We start from the raw sequence: 19,927 nt of genomic DNA on the forward strand, positions 1-19,927 counted from the left end.
GGAATTCCATGTTTTTTTGTTATGGAGATTTTTTCAAGAGTCAATTGACATTCTTCTGCGCGTGAGTTATGAAAATTCACGTATCATGGCGACGCCAAGGTAATTGATTACGAAGTGTCATGTGAAATGAAATTAATGGAATCCTCCCTTGGCAAAAAATACGTTTTCACGTATATATAAAACTACACACGAGGCACGAGGCAACGAAAAACTCGTGCCTCGTTATTTTTTCGCTATACCAAGACAAAAAATATTTGCGGTGAATTGCCCCGAGAATGTGGCACTCTTAGCGTGAACACAATGTTTCATTAAAATTTACCATGTGCACTGTGAGAAAAAATCTCATCATCCAAGATTCAAGTTCATATATAGAGTTTCATTATTCGCAAGAAAAAATTCCCTACGATTATTGCTGCGCTGCGTACAGCCCCAATTAACAAATGAAATTTCATTTCACAAAACTTGATTTTGTTTATCAAATCAGATATTTTAACCTAAAACAAAAATCACAAAATTTTCTCTGAAAAAACAACAAAAAATTGGTTGTGTAATTGGTATTGTTTTTACTACTATAAAAAATATATTTCTCACTTGACATTCAGTTTACATATATTTAATTGAGAGACATATATATATGTTCGTTTGTGCTAATTTCTTTATTATTACTAACCACATGCAAATTCTCTCCTAACTAGTCCAATTGGGGGGGAAACGAACTGCAGTGAAAGTACAGTCCTAATAACACATTTTTCCAGGCGTTCTTTGAAGCCGACCAATTGACCATTTCCCCTCGACTTTACTTTTCTTTGTTCGTTGTCCGTGGTCATTTTTTGTTGCGTATATTACAACAGTCAAGTATTGCGGTATTTTCGTACAAATACGCCAAAACTGACAATTGAATTATTTCATTTTAGAAAAATATATATCATTTCTAAAGTTCTGTAATCCCCGAAATGCTTTTTCGAATATGAACCTCCTTTCTCTATATAACCTCAACTCACTGTTAGCATCAAGGCAAGGCGAATAATGAGTTTGCGTATGTATAGTGAAATAAAAATGAAAATCTTCAAAATATAAACGCGAAAAAAAACTGAAGCGCAGTAAAATAGACACAATTTTTTTTATTTGAGAGCAACAGTCGGGATTTTTTGCAAAATGAAAGAGAAAAACCGAAACAATGCGTTCTACTTTTTCCACTCGGTTATCACCCAACAATGGATATATTCCGTATCTTACTTTTAAAAATCACCATAAAACACTACAAGAATGAGCACCTAATTTTCATCACGTACGTGCGAAGAAATTCGTCAGCGTAACGAAAAAAAAAAATAAAGAAATCAAGTGTACGTCGCTGTGGTCATATGATAATGAAAATAATATCACAAGATCAAGGATCAGGGCTATTCGTACATTCCCGTAATTATCATTCGTCCTATAGGTATCACTCTCCCTACATTCTCTCTACACCATTTTATATATAACACTATTTTATAGCGTTGTGAATTCATATATGTGTATATATATCCATGTTGAATCGAAGTGTTCGGGATTTCACATATATTTTACTTATTTAACACGAAAACTAAAATTACATATTTTGTATCTGCTTTCGTTGGATAATAATAAATATTTCATTGGAAATCTTATTAATGAGAAAAATAAAGATAATATAGGATTCACATAATTCTGTCTTTTTGAAAGCTCGCATGCATCAATTAGCAAGAGTTTGGAACGGTCAATGGCTCGAAAATTTCGCAGATGATTCAACGAAATCGTAATTAATGTGGGTGTGTGAAAAAAAAAAAGAAATAGTAAAAAAACACATTCTCCGAAAGACAACAATCTCGCAGTATTCCACCTGTGTTTTCATTGTTTTCGCACTAACACACGGAAGAAGACGCACACACTTACACATGGAAAAATGTGCCGGCACGCCACCGCATTCTTTCAGTTTGAGCAACAGACGCGCAAGCGCTCAGCTCGCATTCACATCTCTCATGAGTACATTCAAGATGGAGCGCAAGGACAGATCAGTCCTCCCATAAGGCAGTTGTAAACAATAAAGTTTTTGAGTGTTCAATCGTTTATGCATAAATCAATTTCTTTTTTTCATCGTCGACGGGAACATATACGTTACGTAGATTATGGCGAAGTCGATTTTAAGCTCGGACACTCTGCCTAAAGCTGGACGAGTCAACGAAGGTAAGAGGACACTGGCGAAGAAAACGGAGTGACAGAGAAAGAGAGAGAGAGAGAGGAAAGATACAGGATCTTTTGTGCGAAAAACTCTCCTGTCACGTCGTGTTTATCGTTCTTCTCACGCGTTCAAATCTTTACGATCTTTTGTCTGTTTCTCGTTATAAATTAACGAGATATTCATAACTTCCATTTTTCAGTTTGTCGCGAGTGGCTCGTTCATGAAGATGGTGCATTGGCTTATCGACTACAAGATGAAGAAAGTATGTATTTTCGCACATTAACTTTCACGAGTTCTCTATAGTTTTTTTTCTCACCCGAAAGTAGTTGATTTGATTTTGAAAAATCGTTATAATTTATATTCGATTGTATGCTCTATTCAATGGTATTAAAAATATTGCGTTTATTGTTTTTTATTAAGTCAAGGAACATTATACCGGCAACAAAGTAAGAAATGCACAAGTGCGAGAGGATTTACCCAGAGCTCGGATCGAACAAGAGTTGGAGGAAATAAAATATCAGTCCATTGTTCAAGAACAGTAAGAATCAAACATTTTTTTCTTTCTTTAGCTCAAGAACTTATATTATTGTATGAATTAAAAAAGAGTAAATTATTATCCTTATCATAGTGAATTCATTAAGAGAAATATTCAAGTTTTTTTTACTAACATGTAGTTTTTTCACTAAATTTCAAAGCAAGTTAGTGCAGGCAATTTAAAATATTTTCTGATGAATTTTGTACAGTTTCATAGGAAAAATTGCATTGAGGAAAAAAAATCTGACACTTCAGAACAGATATCGTTTGGGGGAATTTTTTAATTACCAAAGAATGTAACTTTTGAGTAAAGATATTCTGCATATTTCATTTCTGTCATTTGATAACTATATTCAAATTACTTGATGTCGAGCTGTTGCTGCATCTCTGTACGACAACCTCATAATGTAGTAATAAAATATGATAATGCTCATAAGAAATTGGTTGAAACATTATGATGACTGAAATCGTAAGCTCCATAGCCCTGAAAAATTTACTACACTGAAGTTTGCAACATTGGAGTCCAACGAAATTAACAAAAATAACATTTGTAATTCACCAATTTTTTATTTCACGAATCATTGGTGTAGATTGAAAAACTACAAATTGCAAATTAGGCAGGCAACAGAATTGGAGGTTACTCGAATTATTAGACAGCTTTTTAAAATCATTCCGTTGGACTCCAACGTTGCAAACTTCAGCGTCATAAAAATTCTAAAATCTTACAAATCACCTCAATCGTGTCATCAAAAACTGATACAGTACAAGGAACAGCTATTACTCACCTACAAAATAAACTTTTGATGACACATAATTTCTTAATGGTACTGTTAAATTGGAGAATATTTTTGCAAACCGTCTATTTTGTTTTTGCTTCACTCAGAGAAGAAAGAGATGCTATGATAGCGAGACGAGTCGCTCTTAATTTGGAGCGTGAAGAACGTCTTAAGGAACGTAATCTTCATGAAAGGATGAGAAACCAATTGAGACTGGATGACGAAGCTGCCCAAATTGAAGCACAGCTGGAAATTCAACGCAGGATACAGGAAGAAAAAGATCAAGTATGTAAACTATTCGTGAAGTTAATGAAGTATCAAATGTTGGAGTCCTCGCAAAAAATATTAGATAAATTGGAAATTTTTAAAGTTTTTCTTCAAAATCGTATGACATGAACTTTTGCACTGGTAACTCCGAAATGTCTAACACTTGAAATTTCGATTCAGGAGCTGGCGAGAAAATTGCAACAGGAGGAGGAAGAATATTCAGTGGATACGAATGATGCACCAGTGGACGATCAACTTTTGTTAGACCGTAAAATAGCAATGGAGGCGCAGGACGCCGAATTAGCGCGTATGTTACAAGAAAAAGAGCGTGCTAAAGCGCGTCGGGCGCGCGAACGTGCGAGGCAAAAAAAGTTGGAGCGTCAACAAATGCAGCAATTAGAAGCTCAGAGTACGACCTCGATTGAGAGACCATCCAGACCAGACAAACTTGATATTAGACCAACTTATGATAAAACAAGAACACGTAATCAAACACAATTTGAGGATCCTGAAGAGATTCAAGTGTTGGAAGACACTGGTGAGGATTCGCGAGAATTGCCGAATGTCGCTGCGTTTATAGATCCAACTTACAATGGACACACGCATCGTAGCACATCAAGCAGCTCGAGTAATACCGTTAGCCCAACTTATGCTCTTCCAACACCACCTCAGGAACTAATGGTCGATGACGCACCGTGTTACATGCCGATTCAAGGCCAGCGACGAACACAAATACAATCACCTTCGCTCTCTCACGAGGAGAAACAGAAACGTAGGGTCAAAGATGGCTGTAAGCAGCAATAGAATCCCAAGAGCACCACATTTCTCAAGTAGCCTTTATGCTACCGTCGATCGGGTGAGGCGGTCCATTGTTTGCACATATTTACATGAAGAAACTCTAGCCAATAAGCGTGGGTTAAGATTCGAACCTTTCCTGAATTTATATTTAAAAAAAAGGAAGAATCATCTTACAAAGATTTGAATTAAGTTTGGATCGACTCTCTTCGATAATTTTCAATAACTTTTGACCGCTCAAGAATGTTTCAATACTTCATTTGACAGAATTATAAGATGATCCTGACAATAGTTATAGATTAGGACAATTAGTCTGGAATAATAATAATCATGATCTACGAAGAAAATAATGATTTACGATTTTTAAAATCAACCGACATGAGAATAATCAAATTGGAAAATCAAATTTCTACTTTATACGAGAATCGAATCCTTCTATCTCTTTGGCACGGAGAAAACTTTTTTGTCAATTATGGGAATAGCTTCTCGTAGGAAAACATAATATTATGAAAAATTATGGAAAAGATCTGGTATCATAAACCAATAAGAAAATCATGCGATGTGAGCACTTCAAATCAATAAGTCAAAAAATGCCTTAAATAAATTATAAAAATGTAACTTTTTTTCTTCTAAAAAAAAAACATCCCATGGGAATACTTATCAGTAACTTGTTTTTAAAAAAGAAATAAAAACTTTGAGAGAATTGTATTTAAAAAATTCCAGAGAACATTTTATTCGAGGTAAAGTCGAAGATTAGTTCATAAAACCGAAAACTATTCATCATTTTTTTCTATAACACTGTACAATTCAGAGCCGCTATTATTGTTATAATTCGTTTGACGAAATTCTTTGCAAAAAATTTTTCAAATTGCGTCGCTTCGTCGAACTCCTTTGTACCATTGAATCTCCATCGAAGCCACAATAACGTCATTTGTTGAATATAAATTTTTGTTCTTGAAACGAATGCTTGGACGAAAATGAAGTTGTGAATCAACAAGAACCTATATCTGCATGATTGTGGCTATTGAATTTTGTAATAACGAGAATCTCCTGAAATGCCTTCAACTTAAACAATGCACTCGTTTTTTTTACAAATATAATATATAATATATTGTGAATTTCGAATATTTAACGCGATTTTTGGATCGTCATGATGATACCCTAAAGAGCTGTAATGTAGGTTGTCTTAGTGCTCCAGAGATCCATGAACATATCGTTCGAACGATAAATGCGAGTCCCCTGTGTGCCTTTCTCGAAAAAGGCATTTCATTCTAGCAGAGTGCTCATTCAAACGTATCTCCAGTAATACTAATATCGAGAAGAGAAAAAAAAACGAAAAATTATTTCATGTTCGATATAGCCATAGAATTGCAATGAATTCTTATCGCACATTCCGGTAAGCACGATACGCGAACGAAAAATCGTAGTTAAGAATCATCATTAGAATAATTACTATGAAATGTGATGAAGAAGAGCTGAATCACGAATTGGGCCGTTGGGAGCGTAAATTTTATAGTTACTTGGAAATTCACGCGTGAATATCTAAGATTGTCGAATATTGTGTATATGCGATTACAATTGTCCAAGAATTGCTTATTCAAATTGACTAAATAATTTTTTTCAAAGTGTGAGTTTCCAAGAAACTATAAATTTTGTTATCGTCGCTTGATGCTCTGGTTATCGAATCTATATCTTAAAGGAACGATAGTTCGGGCAATCAATCGAATAATTTTTGATAATACATATTATAAGAATCATGAATTTCGATGATAAAACGTAGCCTTATTAGTGAACTTTTTAACACTATCTAGAATTGAATTTCGCAATGTTAAGATAAAATACGAGAAAAATGAATCACCGAGGTGAAAGAAAACATTGCCAAAGATTGGGAACTTTAAACGTTTGGCTTTGTACCAGATCAAATCAAGTATTATGCACACGGTGAGCTGACCACTCAGCGGAACGAGCGAGTTTTTTCCTTCTTTTTTCCACCTGTACAGTTACCTGTACCGAATAGTTTTAAGCGTAATAAAAATACTTTAAATAATAACAAATAATCAATGAAATACGGTGGTGTTCATCGGCAATCGTTGCACTTTTTGCCCTTGCCAAACAAATCAGATTTTCATTATTTTTTTCTACTTTCCAAAGTAGTGCGTATTATTTTTTGAAGCGTCTGTTGATAATGATATCGATGATTGTACGGAATAATTTGCCTTGCAAATCTCAATTCCGCAGTTGATGCAATGACTTTTTTTCGTACAATCTCCTGACCTGTACATTCGATTACACGTACAGCATTCCGCCTAAGGAGCACGAACGTTCGAGGCCTATAAAGACGGTTTATATACTTAGCAGTCTAGAATTTATAAATTTATATATAAATATATATATAAATCATATACACATTCGAAGGATTTCATATACCCCTCGGAGCAAAAAATTTAATCAACACACCCAATCGCGATCACGGTGACTACAGATTTTTTTTTGTTTCCATATATCTAAACGAGAATGAATGTTTTTACACGAATTTTCATATACGTTTATTGTGTATTGATACAATTATACATGAGCCTATTAATAAATTATTTACAAACTTCATGGTACAAGTATTTTTTCCCGAATTCTGTATGTGAGCATCGCGAAACGATAATATGCGGAGTCGATGGTGGGCCAAATATTTGGAGAAACATTCAGCATAATGGTCGATCCATCGGTGTTCAAAGGTGGATCATTTGGGTACGATATGATCTATGGCAAAACGATTTTTGTACAAAAAAAATTTGAGAATTTAGTAATCAACAATTTTCAACGAGACCACCCGGGGGCAACTGATCAATGTGAATGTAATTTTTGATGGATATCTGAAGTTTTGACGCAATCAAAAACTTTCCCGAAAAACTACTTTTGACGCATGAATAGATTCTTACAAATTCAAAAATCGTATAAATTAAAGGTGAACAATCTTTTCTTGATTGGAGAAAAAAAAAATTGATTGTCAAGTTAAAGTTAAAATTTTTAAGTCCGTGAGTTTGTTAAATTTTCAGTCGAAATAAGAAAAAATCTCGACGTTTATCGTGACCGATAATGTTGTTTATACTAAGTATGCTATCATTACACGAAAAAAATATGAGTTGCATTATGACGCTCAGAACTGAAGTTTTTCTTAGACGAAAAGTTATTTTGATAAATATAATCTCGCATAAAACAAACGCTAAAGTACAAGGATGAGAAATTTACAAATATTTAAACCGTGGTGAGACAAGATTTTCAATTTAACTTTCAAGAAATCAACGATGCTAGCAAATTATTGTTACATTGATTTTTTTTTTACTTGTGAAAAAATACTGCTTCTGAATTTATTCTGAAGACAGATGAGCACCAATAGGAACGGGAAACATCGAAACGTAGAACACGCAGAAGGATTTGATAGCCCCGTAGATATTTACAATCGTCGGATGATGCAGGAAAAAAGTGAGTAAATTAAGGAAAAAAATGTGGAAAAAAAAGAATATCTATCTTTAGCACCTTTTTCTTTTTCTTCAATTTTAATTTTTTTTATTCAAAAAAATTATCTAAATTATTATTGGCCTTTTGTGATTCCGTTGACTTGACCCTGTTAAGTAATCGGTTAATCATTCGTAACGTTTTAGAAATGAGAATATATTTCTGAGATTTTAAAAAATATAACTGCTCCTCGTTTCGCCGGACAATGTGATATCGCGATGGTCCATTAGCAAATCCTTCTGTCGCAGCTTTCCCTGCTTTCTTTTCCCGTTATCGATATTGAATCACGGCTTATGTTCCTGCAAACGAAATCATGAAAAAAACCACAAATGATCAACATTTTTTGAACGTGTAGAGCTCGGTGTTTTTTTGGAATGATCGCAAAATAGAACAAGTTAATGGAACATCGGAAGACGAAAGAAACGAAACTCCGTACTTCAAACGACTCTAATAAATTTCAAATCTATCATGGAAGGTCAAAAAATTGTACCTACAAGGTGGAGGAACGATGTATTTGGATCTCGTATGTGGCGGCGAAAACACATAATTAGGCACTTCTGTATCCCCTGGAAGAAGAAAACGTTCCTGGCTTTTACGATGTTCCTCAAACGAGAGAGCATTTGAAATGATGTCAAAAACTTTGCTGTAAAAAGATTCGTTGAACATACCTTTTTCATCGTCATGATCATCTCGTCGATGACGCGCTTTGCCAGGTGGTGAGAACCGGAAAGTTTCGCTATCGTTGCTTTTTAGTGACGATTTTCTAGTCCTCCTTGGCGGTAATTTTTCTAACTCGCTTTCGTCCACGCTTTCCCTCGAAGTTGTTACGGAAGCGGCCCGCTTTCTTCGACCCGGAGCTTTAGTCGCTAATTTGTTTTTACTTTGAGGAATATCTTCAAATTCTGTAATTTCCTCTTCGATAGGTTCATCGATTATCGAAGATTGTACGGAAGTAGTTCGCGTTCGTCGCTTGACGCCAGCCACGGATGAATCCATGCTAGCTGCTCGCCTCAATCGAGTATTTTTTGTTTTATCTTCTCTAGATTTTCCTCTCGAAGTGAATATTTCTTCGTCCGATTCGTTGTCTTCTTCATTCTTTACTTCTTCAGGTATCGAAGTTATCGAAGACAAACGATTGCGGATGCTGCCGGATGCCGGATTCCAAGATGTCGCCCCTTCGAGATCCGTCGCTTCCTTCGATCGGGAGGTTCCTCGTCGTTTTTTCGGCTTTTCTTCTTCTTCGCTGGGTTCTTCCAATACAGGCTCCCTGGTGATGCTCCCGCCACGTCTCGACCGCGGTAAAGACGTTTTTGTCGTAGTTACCGAAACCGTTTCTTTCGGCACGGAACTTCCGCGTTTTCTTGTGCTTCTCTTGGTCACCGTTGCCGCCGTGGTAAGGTCATCACTCTGATCCCCCGTATCTTTGACCAAGGAAGATGCTCTGGTTAATCTCTTTGGCACCGTTTCTTCGTCCTTGCTCGGAGCAGCTGTTTTTTTCGCTCTCGTGATTTTCCGGTCCTCTTTTGGTTCGTCGGTACTTTCCTCTGACAAAGAAACCTTCGAAGACGATCTTTTGAGTTTCGGCTTGACTGGGAGGGAAACTTCTTTTTGCATGGACGTGGCCCGTCTCGTTCGACGCCCAATCGGCGTTGCTTCCGTCGTCTCTTCTTGGTCCGGAATTTCCTTTATTATACGAGTCTGCACGGGGGTCAGTTCTTTCGCAAGAGAAATTGACCTTCGAAGTCTCGTGGATTTGGATTCTGGTTTGCTCGGTGTTGCAGTCGTATTCTCGACGATAGACGAAAACAAATCTTTCGCTAGAGAACTAGCGCGACGCGTTCTTCCAGCGGTGATCGATCTCGTGACAGGAGATTCGATCATCGGTGATTGCTCTTGAACCACCGAGGAAGCTCGTCGCGATCGAGTCATTCGTAACGGAGTCGAAACTTCTGTTTTCACAACAGGAGGGCTCATGGACTTTTTGGGCGTCACGGCTCCTTCGCCGATCGGATCTTTTGCGCTCGTAGCACGAGCTGAAATTCTCATTTTTCCTTCTGTTTTTTCCAATTTCGGCGATTCCTCGGTTTTCTCGCGAGCTTCGTTATCGGACGACGGATTTTCGCTCTCCTTCATCGCATCCAAAGCTTGTTGAGATCCCATCGAGGTAGGGAGCCGTTGGGCGGAAAATATCGCGGAATCTTCGCTGGCGGTGTCGTCGGAGATTATTTTATTTTCACCCTCGTACAAAGAGCTGCTTCCTGTTGATAAAATTTGACTCGGTTTGTGACTCGGTACGGTGAAAATGGCAGAATCAAAGCTACTCGTCGAGTCGTCGTTGGTAATGTTCGAAGCTTCGTTCATGACGGTATCCAAAATTTCGACGGACGCCGTTTCATCGAGGTCAGTTTTCGCGTTTGTCGACCCCATTATCAACACCGAGCCATCCGCGCTTCTCGATGACTCATCGTCCGTTATGTTTGTTTCTTCACTCGAAATCCTCCGCACATCATAAAAACCATTGTTGTGCAACGGATTAGAGAATTTTTTGAATACTTCATCTTCTCGATCAATCGTAACGATCGATTTTTCCGATGACGATTTTGATCCGACAGAAACAATTTCCGGACTGTTTGATAAACTCTGAAATACTTCGTCGTTCTCTTCCTCTTCCTCGTTTCCGTCGTCATTGTCGTCGCCGGTCTCTTCCTCGTATCTAAGAGCCAACGGTTCATCCTCGTAATCATCCGTCGATTTGGCGACTCCTTCATCAATTTCATTCTCTTCGAGCTCTTTCTTTCCACCATCTTCGGTGTGTACCTCCTCTACTTCAAGATTCACCTTAATTTCCTCGTTTTCTCGAACCCGGGACTGAAGAGATTCGTCGGGAAGATCATTGCTTCTTACTACGTTTCTATCCTCGCTGACACTCGTTTCTTTTTGCTGTTCCATCTCCTTCACCGAGTTTTCCCGGTGGACCATCGAAGCCGTTTCTGTGCCACTTTGGAGCGTGGGGACTTCGACATTCTCTATTTGCCATATCGGCTTTTTCAATGGCGATTGATTAGTGGATTCTCGATCGAGACCAAAGCCATCGACTTCAGTGAGAACTTCAGAATTCTTATCAGAGTCGTTTGTGAGCTCATCAAAAACGTTAGTTTGGGCAGTCAGGCTCGTTTTCGAAATGGACTCGTCAAAATTCTGAAAACGTTGACTTTTCGCCGTGCTGCACATCGGTAAAGTTGATGCCTCGGGGCTGTTTTTATCCGATTTTTCAGGATACGAGAATTGATTTGCCTTGTTGGTTGGCAGTGATGCCCACCTTGTTGATAACGAACATTCGAAGCTAGTGTCCGACGAGAGAATAGATTCCGTATAAATAGTTTCTGAGAGAGCAATACGATCCTTTATCATACTCGAAGAAATCGAATCGTTTGCCGACGTGTCATGCAGATTGAATGATTTTTCACTCGCTATTCTCATAGAATCGTTCGATCCTTTCTTGAGGATTCGCTTCGAAAAATCACTCAAAGTTGATTCGTTATTTTTCCGAAGACTGGGTCTCGCTCGGGGCCCTGAGACGTTCATAGAAAGGTCGGTTGAAGGGCTCAGAAGTGTAGGATCATAATACGATTTTCCACTGGTATTCGGACTGTCATAAGCTTCTTCGTGTTCTTCCTCCTCCTCCTCCTCTGCCTCGAAATAATCACCTTTGACAAGGTTCGATTCGCTCTCGTCGCTGTTCGTAATTTCATCGTGATCGTTATTATCAGTGCTGACCCGTTGTTGACCAAGGCTGAATCTGATCTGGCGGGGTTTTCGTTCTCTCTCGTGGAGCTTTTGCTCGATAAAATCTTTGGAAGATCCGTCAGTTGGGCAGGGCGACGTGGAGTCGCGTATTAATTGTCGAATTTTCAATATCGAATGAGGCGTCTCCATCGGTGTACTTCTCGAGCACGCGGCCTGATTTTTCCGTTTAACCAGAGGTGTGTCGAAAACCATAGTCGAACCGACTTCGCTTGTTATCTGGATTTTTTCTGTGGAATCTTCGATTTTTCGACGTTTCCTGATATCGTTTCGATCGACAGCTTGACCATCCTCACCACGCATTTCGTCCAGAGAACGTTTTCCACCGAATTTTTTGAGAGGTTCGACAAAGAGAACGGAATTAGTGTCAACGTTGGTTGACTGTGCGCTGATGTAGACACAAGGCGCACTGACGAATGGTATGCGCGATCGATCTCGGCGCAAAAAAGTTTCACGAGCTTTTTTTACAACGACCTCATGCATGTCACGGGTTTTTAGGCGATTTTTGCAATGGGACATTGGTCTGGGATACCTCGAAGCAGATTCGACGTTGGAACCTTTGGAGGAAAGGTGAGCTGAAAATTTTCTCGTTATATCCGGGAGCGTAGCGTTGTAAGCATTGAATATCGTGAGCGGTACTGATCGTTCATTGTTTCTTTGATAATTACTTCTTGCCAAGAGGCCCGATCCAACGGGAAAAACGTTACTGGCTTCGGCGTAACGACAACGTTGTAGATAATACAACAAACGTGTGTCTTCGGTTTTTTCGTCCTCAAGAAACTTGACGAAGACTTCTTCTTCCTCGGGATCGAGCACCAAGTGGAGTATATCGTGCAAACGATCGTATTTTTTGCAAGCACGATAAAAGCTGGTAAGAAGTTGAGCGTAGTGCGAGGGTGGTCGTCGATGGAACGCCGATTGTACGAGACCGTGTCCGACCGAGAGACTTATCATGGTTGATTGATCATCGAGAGAAGACAACGGTGGTTTTCTAACTCTTAGATAAATAAGCGCCAGTTTGTTTTGATTGTTGCGAATGAGAGTACGCATTACAAGCTTGTGATGCCACTCTTTGACGTCCGAATCCGAGACAAGTTGACCCGTCATCATATCTAAAAATCCGTGATAATCTTCGTGATCGAGGAGCCAAAACGCTTGGGTAAGTTTGATCAGACTCGGTGACAGTTTAAAAGCGGATGGATATTTGATTAATTGATTGACGCTTGGGCACGAGTTTTGCAACAGCATTGCCAAATCCATCAGAAGATATATCGTTATTTGATGCTTGTTTTCCATCTCACTGACGTCCGAATGATTTTGACAATCCGTAAGATAACTGCGTAAAAGTGATTGTAACGACGAGGGCGGATAGTAACCACCGACGCTGAATTCATCGCCTTCGCGCTCCCATTGATATTTCAATACGGTACATTCGCGTGTCACGAGTTCGTCGATAAACATGTCTTCCTCGTCTTTTGCCACGTTTTTTGTGCTCTCCCTCGCAAATTCTTTACGCTTCTCGCGATATATAGTAGCGAGTCTTTCGTAAGGAAAGGGTATTCTAAGTGAAAACGATATGGGCAGGGTACTTTCATCCTCGATCTCTTGGGTTTCTGGCAAGAGACCGACGTCGTAGAACCACAGCAAAACTTGAAGATAAGTTGATACGCGACGGAGAGCGCGTCTCTCTTTCGTCAAATCGATATCATCGATCTCAAGATTTGTCACAACGTTCGTAATGCACTCCAATTGTTGTGAATAATATCTCAATTGTTTGACCTCAGCCTCGCCGATGCTAGTTCCCGATTGATCGTAGAGCGGTATGGACAAACGATCGACTGCCAATTTAATCGAAGACGCTCGTTGCATGCCCCACCGTAAAAATGCCGGAAAGAGATACGAGGCACTGCCGTCTGACCATTCTCTCGCACATTTGAGCAAATATTGGGTCCAACGTTGCTCGAGACAGAGCGAGAGGAGAGTCTCCCGTTGAAAGTCTTTATCACTATTTGACGAAAATTCGGTATTCGTTGATACAAGACCAGCTGCGACACAACGATTGAAAGTTTCCGTTGGTTCAATCAATGCCACGGGTCCTGACATTGACATTTCTCGCAATAATTCACACTGCAAGCCTCTCGTCGCCCAGAATGTCAATTGTGACGTGCTCAAATCTATCCATTCGAGAGCCAATGAATTCGGGAAGAAGAGTTCCTCCGCCGGCGCTGGACCGTTGCTCGGAAATTCCTTTAACGTTTCGGGCACGTAGGCACAACCAACAATCGTCTCGTCCGTCGTACAATGAAGATCCGGCCTCGTACGATAGTTAGCGAGAATGGCGTTCGGATTATTACACTCGCTTATCGTATGTGGCATTTGTTCCTTGTACCATTGATTCAAGTCGAACAAAATTGTACGTGTTTCCATGCTCACCAACAGAATACTGTCCTCCCCCCCTCGTCGAAACGTGGATTCTGTATGTTCAGAATTACTGTCTCGCATCACCGGACACAAGCTCGTTATTCTGTCTTTTTCATCCAGCTCGAGCTCAAATTTCACACTGGGATCTCCCTCGAGATTGAAATACGAATTTGCACCCTTGTCCGTGTATTTACGCTCGAATAGCATTGCGTACATTCTCAAAATCGGTGCCGCACGGCTGGTTTCTTCCTGGTGTGCCGACCATAGATAACAAAATGGTCGTGGGTCGTCCGTGGGCTCGAGGAGCGCCAAATGCGTTATCGACAAACTTTCATCCAAGGCACTACTTATCCATTTTAAATCACCGTCGGTTTGCCATATTATTATTCTACCCAAGCATCCGGATACCAAGCAACCGATTTTCCGCGAACATATCAACGACGAGGTCAACGATTCTTCGTACATTGTCGATGTCTCGAATTCCTCACGACTAAACCCTATGTACTGTTCGAGACCTAAAAAAACAATTTGTATTTAATGAAAGAATTACCGACAACTCTGAAAGAACTATATTTCAACATTTGTGTTGTGTGGAACGTTGATTTTCATTGAAAAAAAAAAGCCTAGTCTGTGTTCCACTATTACGTTCCAATGCTTTTGGTACTTACGACTATTCATGAGATTAAACGCTGCATGTTTCTCTCTACTGTACTTGTGACTCGTCGATTTCGTTTCACCACGATGGGTAAAGTCCAAATTTGCCGGACGCGACTCATCAACGAAAGATGTTACTTGTGGATAGTCCCAAGATGTTCGTCTCAAATCAATGATCAAATGATTGAGATTACGCAGGGCAACGCAAACTATTCCGTTACTGTCACCCAGTAAGTTGTCAATTTTCTTGTCGTCGAAATCCTCCCATTCTGCACCACCAGAAACAATGCATGCCTGTTCAACGCCAGCTGGCATCTTTAAGAGAAATAGAAAACAAAACATTATGAGAAACATTGTGTGAATAATGCATGGAAAATAGCCATTATTATTGCCAAATAAATACCACATTTTGATATGTTTTGAAAACTTTGGAAATAATAAAGAAAATAACTGAAGCAAAGTTACAATATTTTGCGAATAAATCAAATCAAAATAAATGAATGAAATAGCGATGAAATGCAAATCAATGCTTACCCTAATTGCTCTAAGAACCTGTGATGTTGCACAATCGAAGATGCAAATAAGTCCATAGGACTCTCGCACTCTACTTGCTCTATTGTCCAACCCAACAAGAAGTAGTGGTATTTTCCCAGGTTCAGCAGGAAACGCAGATACGCACGATACTTTTTCTCGGAATGTCCAAGAACTGATACTTACACCTGTTTTTACATTTATCACAACAAGTCTAGGGCCACAACTGAGCCAAGCGTAAGTACCATCTGCAAAAAAATTGCCTAGAGGTTTTGTACGAGGGTTAGAACCTGGTGATCCCAATGGAGATCCGCCTTGTTCCTCTAGAGAAGCGTTCAAGCGGTCCGAAATTGAAAACTGTAGATCTAGTGTTTTGCGAACCTAGTGAAAGAAAATTGTTCATCAAATTCCATTAGATTTAAGAATAACACAAAAATCCAGTTGATACTAATGATAATTTCAACAGTGCCAATTATTATATCAAGGGTTATATTGAAAATCTTTTAACTTTATCTCTTTAGGTACCCTTAAAAACCAGGATTTTATAAATGTACTCTTGAAACTGAACTAGTCATGATAAATTTAAGTAGCTAGATACTAAACGAAAGAACAAAAACCCACGACGCTGAAGTTTCCAACGCTGGAGTCCAACGAAATAATCGAAAAAAACTCTCCAATAATTCCACTAATTCCCCTATTTTGTTCCCTGCCAAATTTGCGATTCGTAGTTTTTCAAGCTGCACCAACGATTTGTGAAATAAAAAATTGATGAATTACAAACGTTTTTTTCGTTCATTTCGTTTGGCTCCAACGTTGCAAACTTCAGCGTCTTAACAACCCTGGGAAAGTGCGGGAATGAATCAGGCATTAGTTGAAAACCAAATTAGGAAATATTACTAGACTTATGGCTGTTTTTTGTGACACAGCTCAAATTCGGTTCAATTTTTAAAATATAGTTTCGAGATAGAATGAACTAAGTTTAAACTGAGATTAACTTTAGAGAAAACATGCATTATACCAAATCAGATTGAACTCAAGTTAATATCTCTGATTACCGGTTACTTTGTGTACATCTTATGTAACATCGATGCTAATCTATTGATATTTGTATGAACATGATTAATACATACATGATGAATGCAATGTATCGGCAAAAACCAAATTAGAATGAATTATGAAGTTTGTAAGATTGTACCGAAGTTCAGACAAACTCCTTGAAAATGGTGTTGAATTTTGTGTTTCATAACCAAACTGAGGCTACCCTTCTTAAGTTCGCACAATAGGCGTAGAATGTGTCGTATAAATCTCACCTCGCATTTTGAATCTTCAAGTTCCTTCATGTCTCGAACGAAATTCCGAAATCGTAATGTCAAGGAAAATTCATTGGAAGAAAAAAGCCGTTTTTACCGGGCGTTTTGGGGTTATGTAGTGCAGTGGGTTACGTTTTCTACGACGAATTTTAATTCTCGACCAAGGCAATTTCGAAAAACCCTGGCGGGTTAGACCAATGAGTTACATTTAATGAGTTACTGATTTTTGAATTTACACGATACAACAAGACAATTTTATAAATAGTTTTCAAAGTTTATTTGATGCGAAAATTTTAAGATCGCTTCATTTCATCACTCGCGTGTGACCATTTTAAAACCGCGAACATTGGGCACGGAACCTGCGCTCTAAGGGGTGCGCTTCTGACGACTCCGTTTTGAAAAATTTTCCGCGAGAAGTGCTACTCTTTAGTTCCGGCCCGGCTTTTGAATTACCGGCACAACCTGTAGAACTCGCCGCCCAAATAAAGGAAGTTTTATTTCGGAACAATCATTTTATGGTTCAATATATCTGTTTTACTATATCTACTAAAATATTATGGTATAACAATAATAAGTTTAAAATAGGAGGTTTCTGCTCAAATAAGAATATGACTATCTGAGAAGTGATTTCCATCTCTGCTTTATGTGTTTTACCGATCGGTAAAGCTGAAGTCGATACGATCTCTCACATGATATATCTATATTAAGGTGATCGATCAGTCGTTCGGTTGGTAAAAATCTTGTTGCACGGTTGTTTATTCAATGTGTACTTTCAATGTACTTGTCCCGAGATTCTACCGATGAGTCTCTTGATTCGAAAGAAATTATGCGAGTTGCACGCTATTCTCATTATTATTAGAAAACAAGGTGCAACTTTTATTTTTCTCAAAAAATCAAAGATGTCCAAGTAAAAACCGTATAACCATTTTGCAGCTACCTCTTTCGCACTCCCGCAACTGCGTGACAGATCACCAGACGATCTATCAGTTGGGTGCGTGCAAGAGATACAGCTGGAAAGTGATTACACGGTTACTTGGACAGATCCTCAATTTTTCAAGTAAAATAAAAGTTATATCTTGATGTCTAATAAAATGAGAATGGCGTAAAACTTATATTTTCTTTCAAATATCAAAAATTATACTCAGAATAAGATCAATCTTATAAACACTCAACACACGTACGGCGGATAAAATTCCATCATCCCGGCCAATCCCGGTCGATATTGAGAAATAAACCGAATTCCGTGCCGACCGAGTTGTACGCGTAGCTATATATGCGTGTGTAACCTCTGTAAGCATGTGTGTGCACGTGCACACACCGCCGCCGCCGCGATTGGCCTCGACCACACACCATCAAAAACGATTCGACTGAGGTACAATCTGAAGTTGTATTTTTGTACAAATCAATGGTGATTTCTTGACGGCGAAGTCGAAGAAAAACTGTATAGGAGGGAAAGAGAGAGAGAGCTTCGCGACTAAACGTGCGCGGAAATAAATTAGTGTCGATGTTCGCTCAGCTGAGTGTACATATATCTATTCGTCATGACAGTAGTACGCACTTTGACATGTTCAACGAAAAAATCGCTATGTTCCAAACACTGGTTATAGAAAAAAGTAGTGGATGATGAATATCACTGTAAACTCGTAACAAAAATCGTAGTGTAAAGGTGAGAAATCATATTCTAATAAGGATCAAGATTCTTCGTCTTCGTCGATTATCCGGTTTTGGTGATTGGTGCCCTGATATAACAAGTCTTTCCTCATTTCGATACTTTTTCTTTTCTATAACAATTCAAGATTCAACAAAATCCATCTAGAGTGTCAACAGTTAGAGTGTCAATTGTATAAAATCAATTTTTATTTCAATCGTGTGTGTATAATTCGATTGTTGACAGTTTTCTGCCACTGATGTAGGTAAGAATTTCGGAGTGATAATGAGAAAAACATTATTCGTCCAATCGTATATTCTATCAAGATATTTATATTTATCTACACACGTACGAATATATGGATAAATATATCTATATTTTTATCCGTATTCTTATGTATATATGCATAGATATGAATGTATATCGTGCACAGCCTTATCAGCAATGACAAATATTAGTCACGTACTCAGTCATCGTGAATTGATGAGCTATTTAACAAATGTACTGCCATCATACAATGGTAACCAACAATCTAAATAGGTTCTTCATTGTTTATTAAATACTCAGGTTATGTTTACATTGTCCTGACATAATAATTTTACACAAATAATGAAAATGACAAGAAAATAAAATGATATTTTTGACCAATCTATCAATAAAACAAAAATCTGTGAATGTTACTGTCATAAGGAAAATTCCATTTCATTAAAAATTTCTCATTAAATTGTAGAGCCTCATCAACAATGTAATCCTTGTTTGTAATTTCAAAATTTTTCAATGATTTTGAATTCTTTTGTACACCATGATAGCTGCTTGAATGTCGTTCCTTAATCCTTTTGTTTGTTCTGTATGAAAAATAAAAGATAGCAAAATTTGAAGGGGTTCTGAAAGAGTTTGGTACAAAAAAAAGTTATTGAATTATTGAAGACATGTTTTTTATTTGCCAAAGTTTTCCTGATGACTTTCTCATTGCACATTTATCCATATTAAAGCATTATTGATATGAATATATATTATCCAGCCTATCCATTTGACAATAGTGATAGCAAGAGCAATTAAAAATAATAATACCGTCTTTGAATAATGGGTCTTATAAACATTTTCTTTCAGCATGGCAATGACTCTGGCGATGATATATAACACGAGTTTCCAATAAATGCAAGTCGAAATGGCTGATGTCAAATTGTACAACGCAACAGCTCCATCCTTTACTGGGATAGAGCCAGCATATTGGAATTATTCGGATCATGTGATTCTCGAAGATTTGAGGATAGACAGTAACTTTATTTGGTTACTTTGTTCTCTCGTTTCCGCCATATCCTGGATTATTTACATCGCCTATTACAATAGTCGTGTAATAGGGTACATTTTAACGAGGCTGTTGAACAGATTTGTCATAAGGCAAGGACACGTCAAAGTCGGTGAGTTTCTTGAAATTATATCTCGTTGGCTTATTATTGGTTTTTTACATTGATCAGTA

General features: G+C 38.2%; 3 protein-coding genes across 14 annotated transcripts in view; 2 read left to right on the plus strand and 1 right to left on the minus strand.

Annotated features, from left to right (window-relative positions):
• The first annotated feature begins 729 nt into the window (after positions 1-729).
• Positions 730-7,173, plus strand: LOC122419169 (coiled-coil domain-containing protein 50). The gene is made up of 5 exons (XM_043433489.1): positions 730-2,202; positions 2,397-2,459; positions 2,618-2,735; positions 3,615-3,792; positions 3,955-7,173. The coding sequence occupies exons 1-5, from the start codon at positions 2,145-2,147 to the stop codon at positions 4,576-4,578; spliced, it is 1,041 nt and encodes a 346-aa protein (XP_043289424.1). The 5' UTR covers positions 730-2,144; the 3' UTR covers positions 4,579-7,173.
• On the minus strand, positions 7,089-17,171 carry Elys (AT hook containing transcription factor 1 homolog). Of its 2 annotated transcripts, none has more exons than XM_043433483.1 (6): positions 16,800-17,171; positions 15,493-15,870; positions 14,973-15,273; positions 8,748-14,819; positions 8,570-8,645; positions 7,089-8,378 (listed from the first exon to the last, which is right to left on the minus strand). In XM_043433483.1, exons 1-6 carry the CDS (start codon positions 16,827-16,829, stop codon positions 8,306-8,308), a joined length of 6,930 nt encoding a protein of 2,309 aa, XP_043289418.1. In that variant the 5' UTR covers positions 16,830-17,171; the 3' UTR covers positions 7,089-8,305. The 2 variants fall into 2 exon arrangements, with proteins under 2 accessions (XP_043289418.1, XP_043289419.1); XM_043433484.1 differs by having other exon boundaries at positions 8,574-8,645; positions 16,800-17,170.
• A 986-nt stretch (positions 17,172-18,157) lies between these two features.
• The window catches only part of tweek (transmembrane protein KIAA1109 homolog tweek), a 34,917-nt gene continuing 33,147 nt past the window's right edge, over positions 18,158-19,927 (plus strand). For 7 of the 11 annotated variants that reach the window (XM_043415975.1, XM_043415290.1, XM_043415436.1 and 4 more), the window contains exons 1-2: positions 18,158-18,465; positions 19,558-19,868. In XM_043415975.1, the coding sequence (XP_043271910.1) occupies positions 19,604-19,868 (265 nt within the window). In that variant the 5' untranslated portion in view covers positions 18,158-18,465; positions 19,558-19,603. The remainder of the gene's footprint in view (positions 18,466-19,557; positions 19,869-19,927) is intronic. The other 4 variants (XM_043415598.1, XM_043415839.1, XM_043415684.1 and 1 more) reach the window with 1 other exon arrangement.

The sequence above is a fragment of the Venturia canescens genome, chromosome 1 (genome assembly GCF_019457755.1).
Source record: "Venturia canescens isolate UGA chromosome 1, ASM1945775v1, whole genome shotgun sequence".
Lineage (NCBI taxonomy): Eukaryota > Metazoa > Arthropoda > Insecta > Hymenoptera > Ichneumonidae > Venturia > Venturia canescens.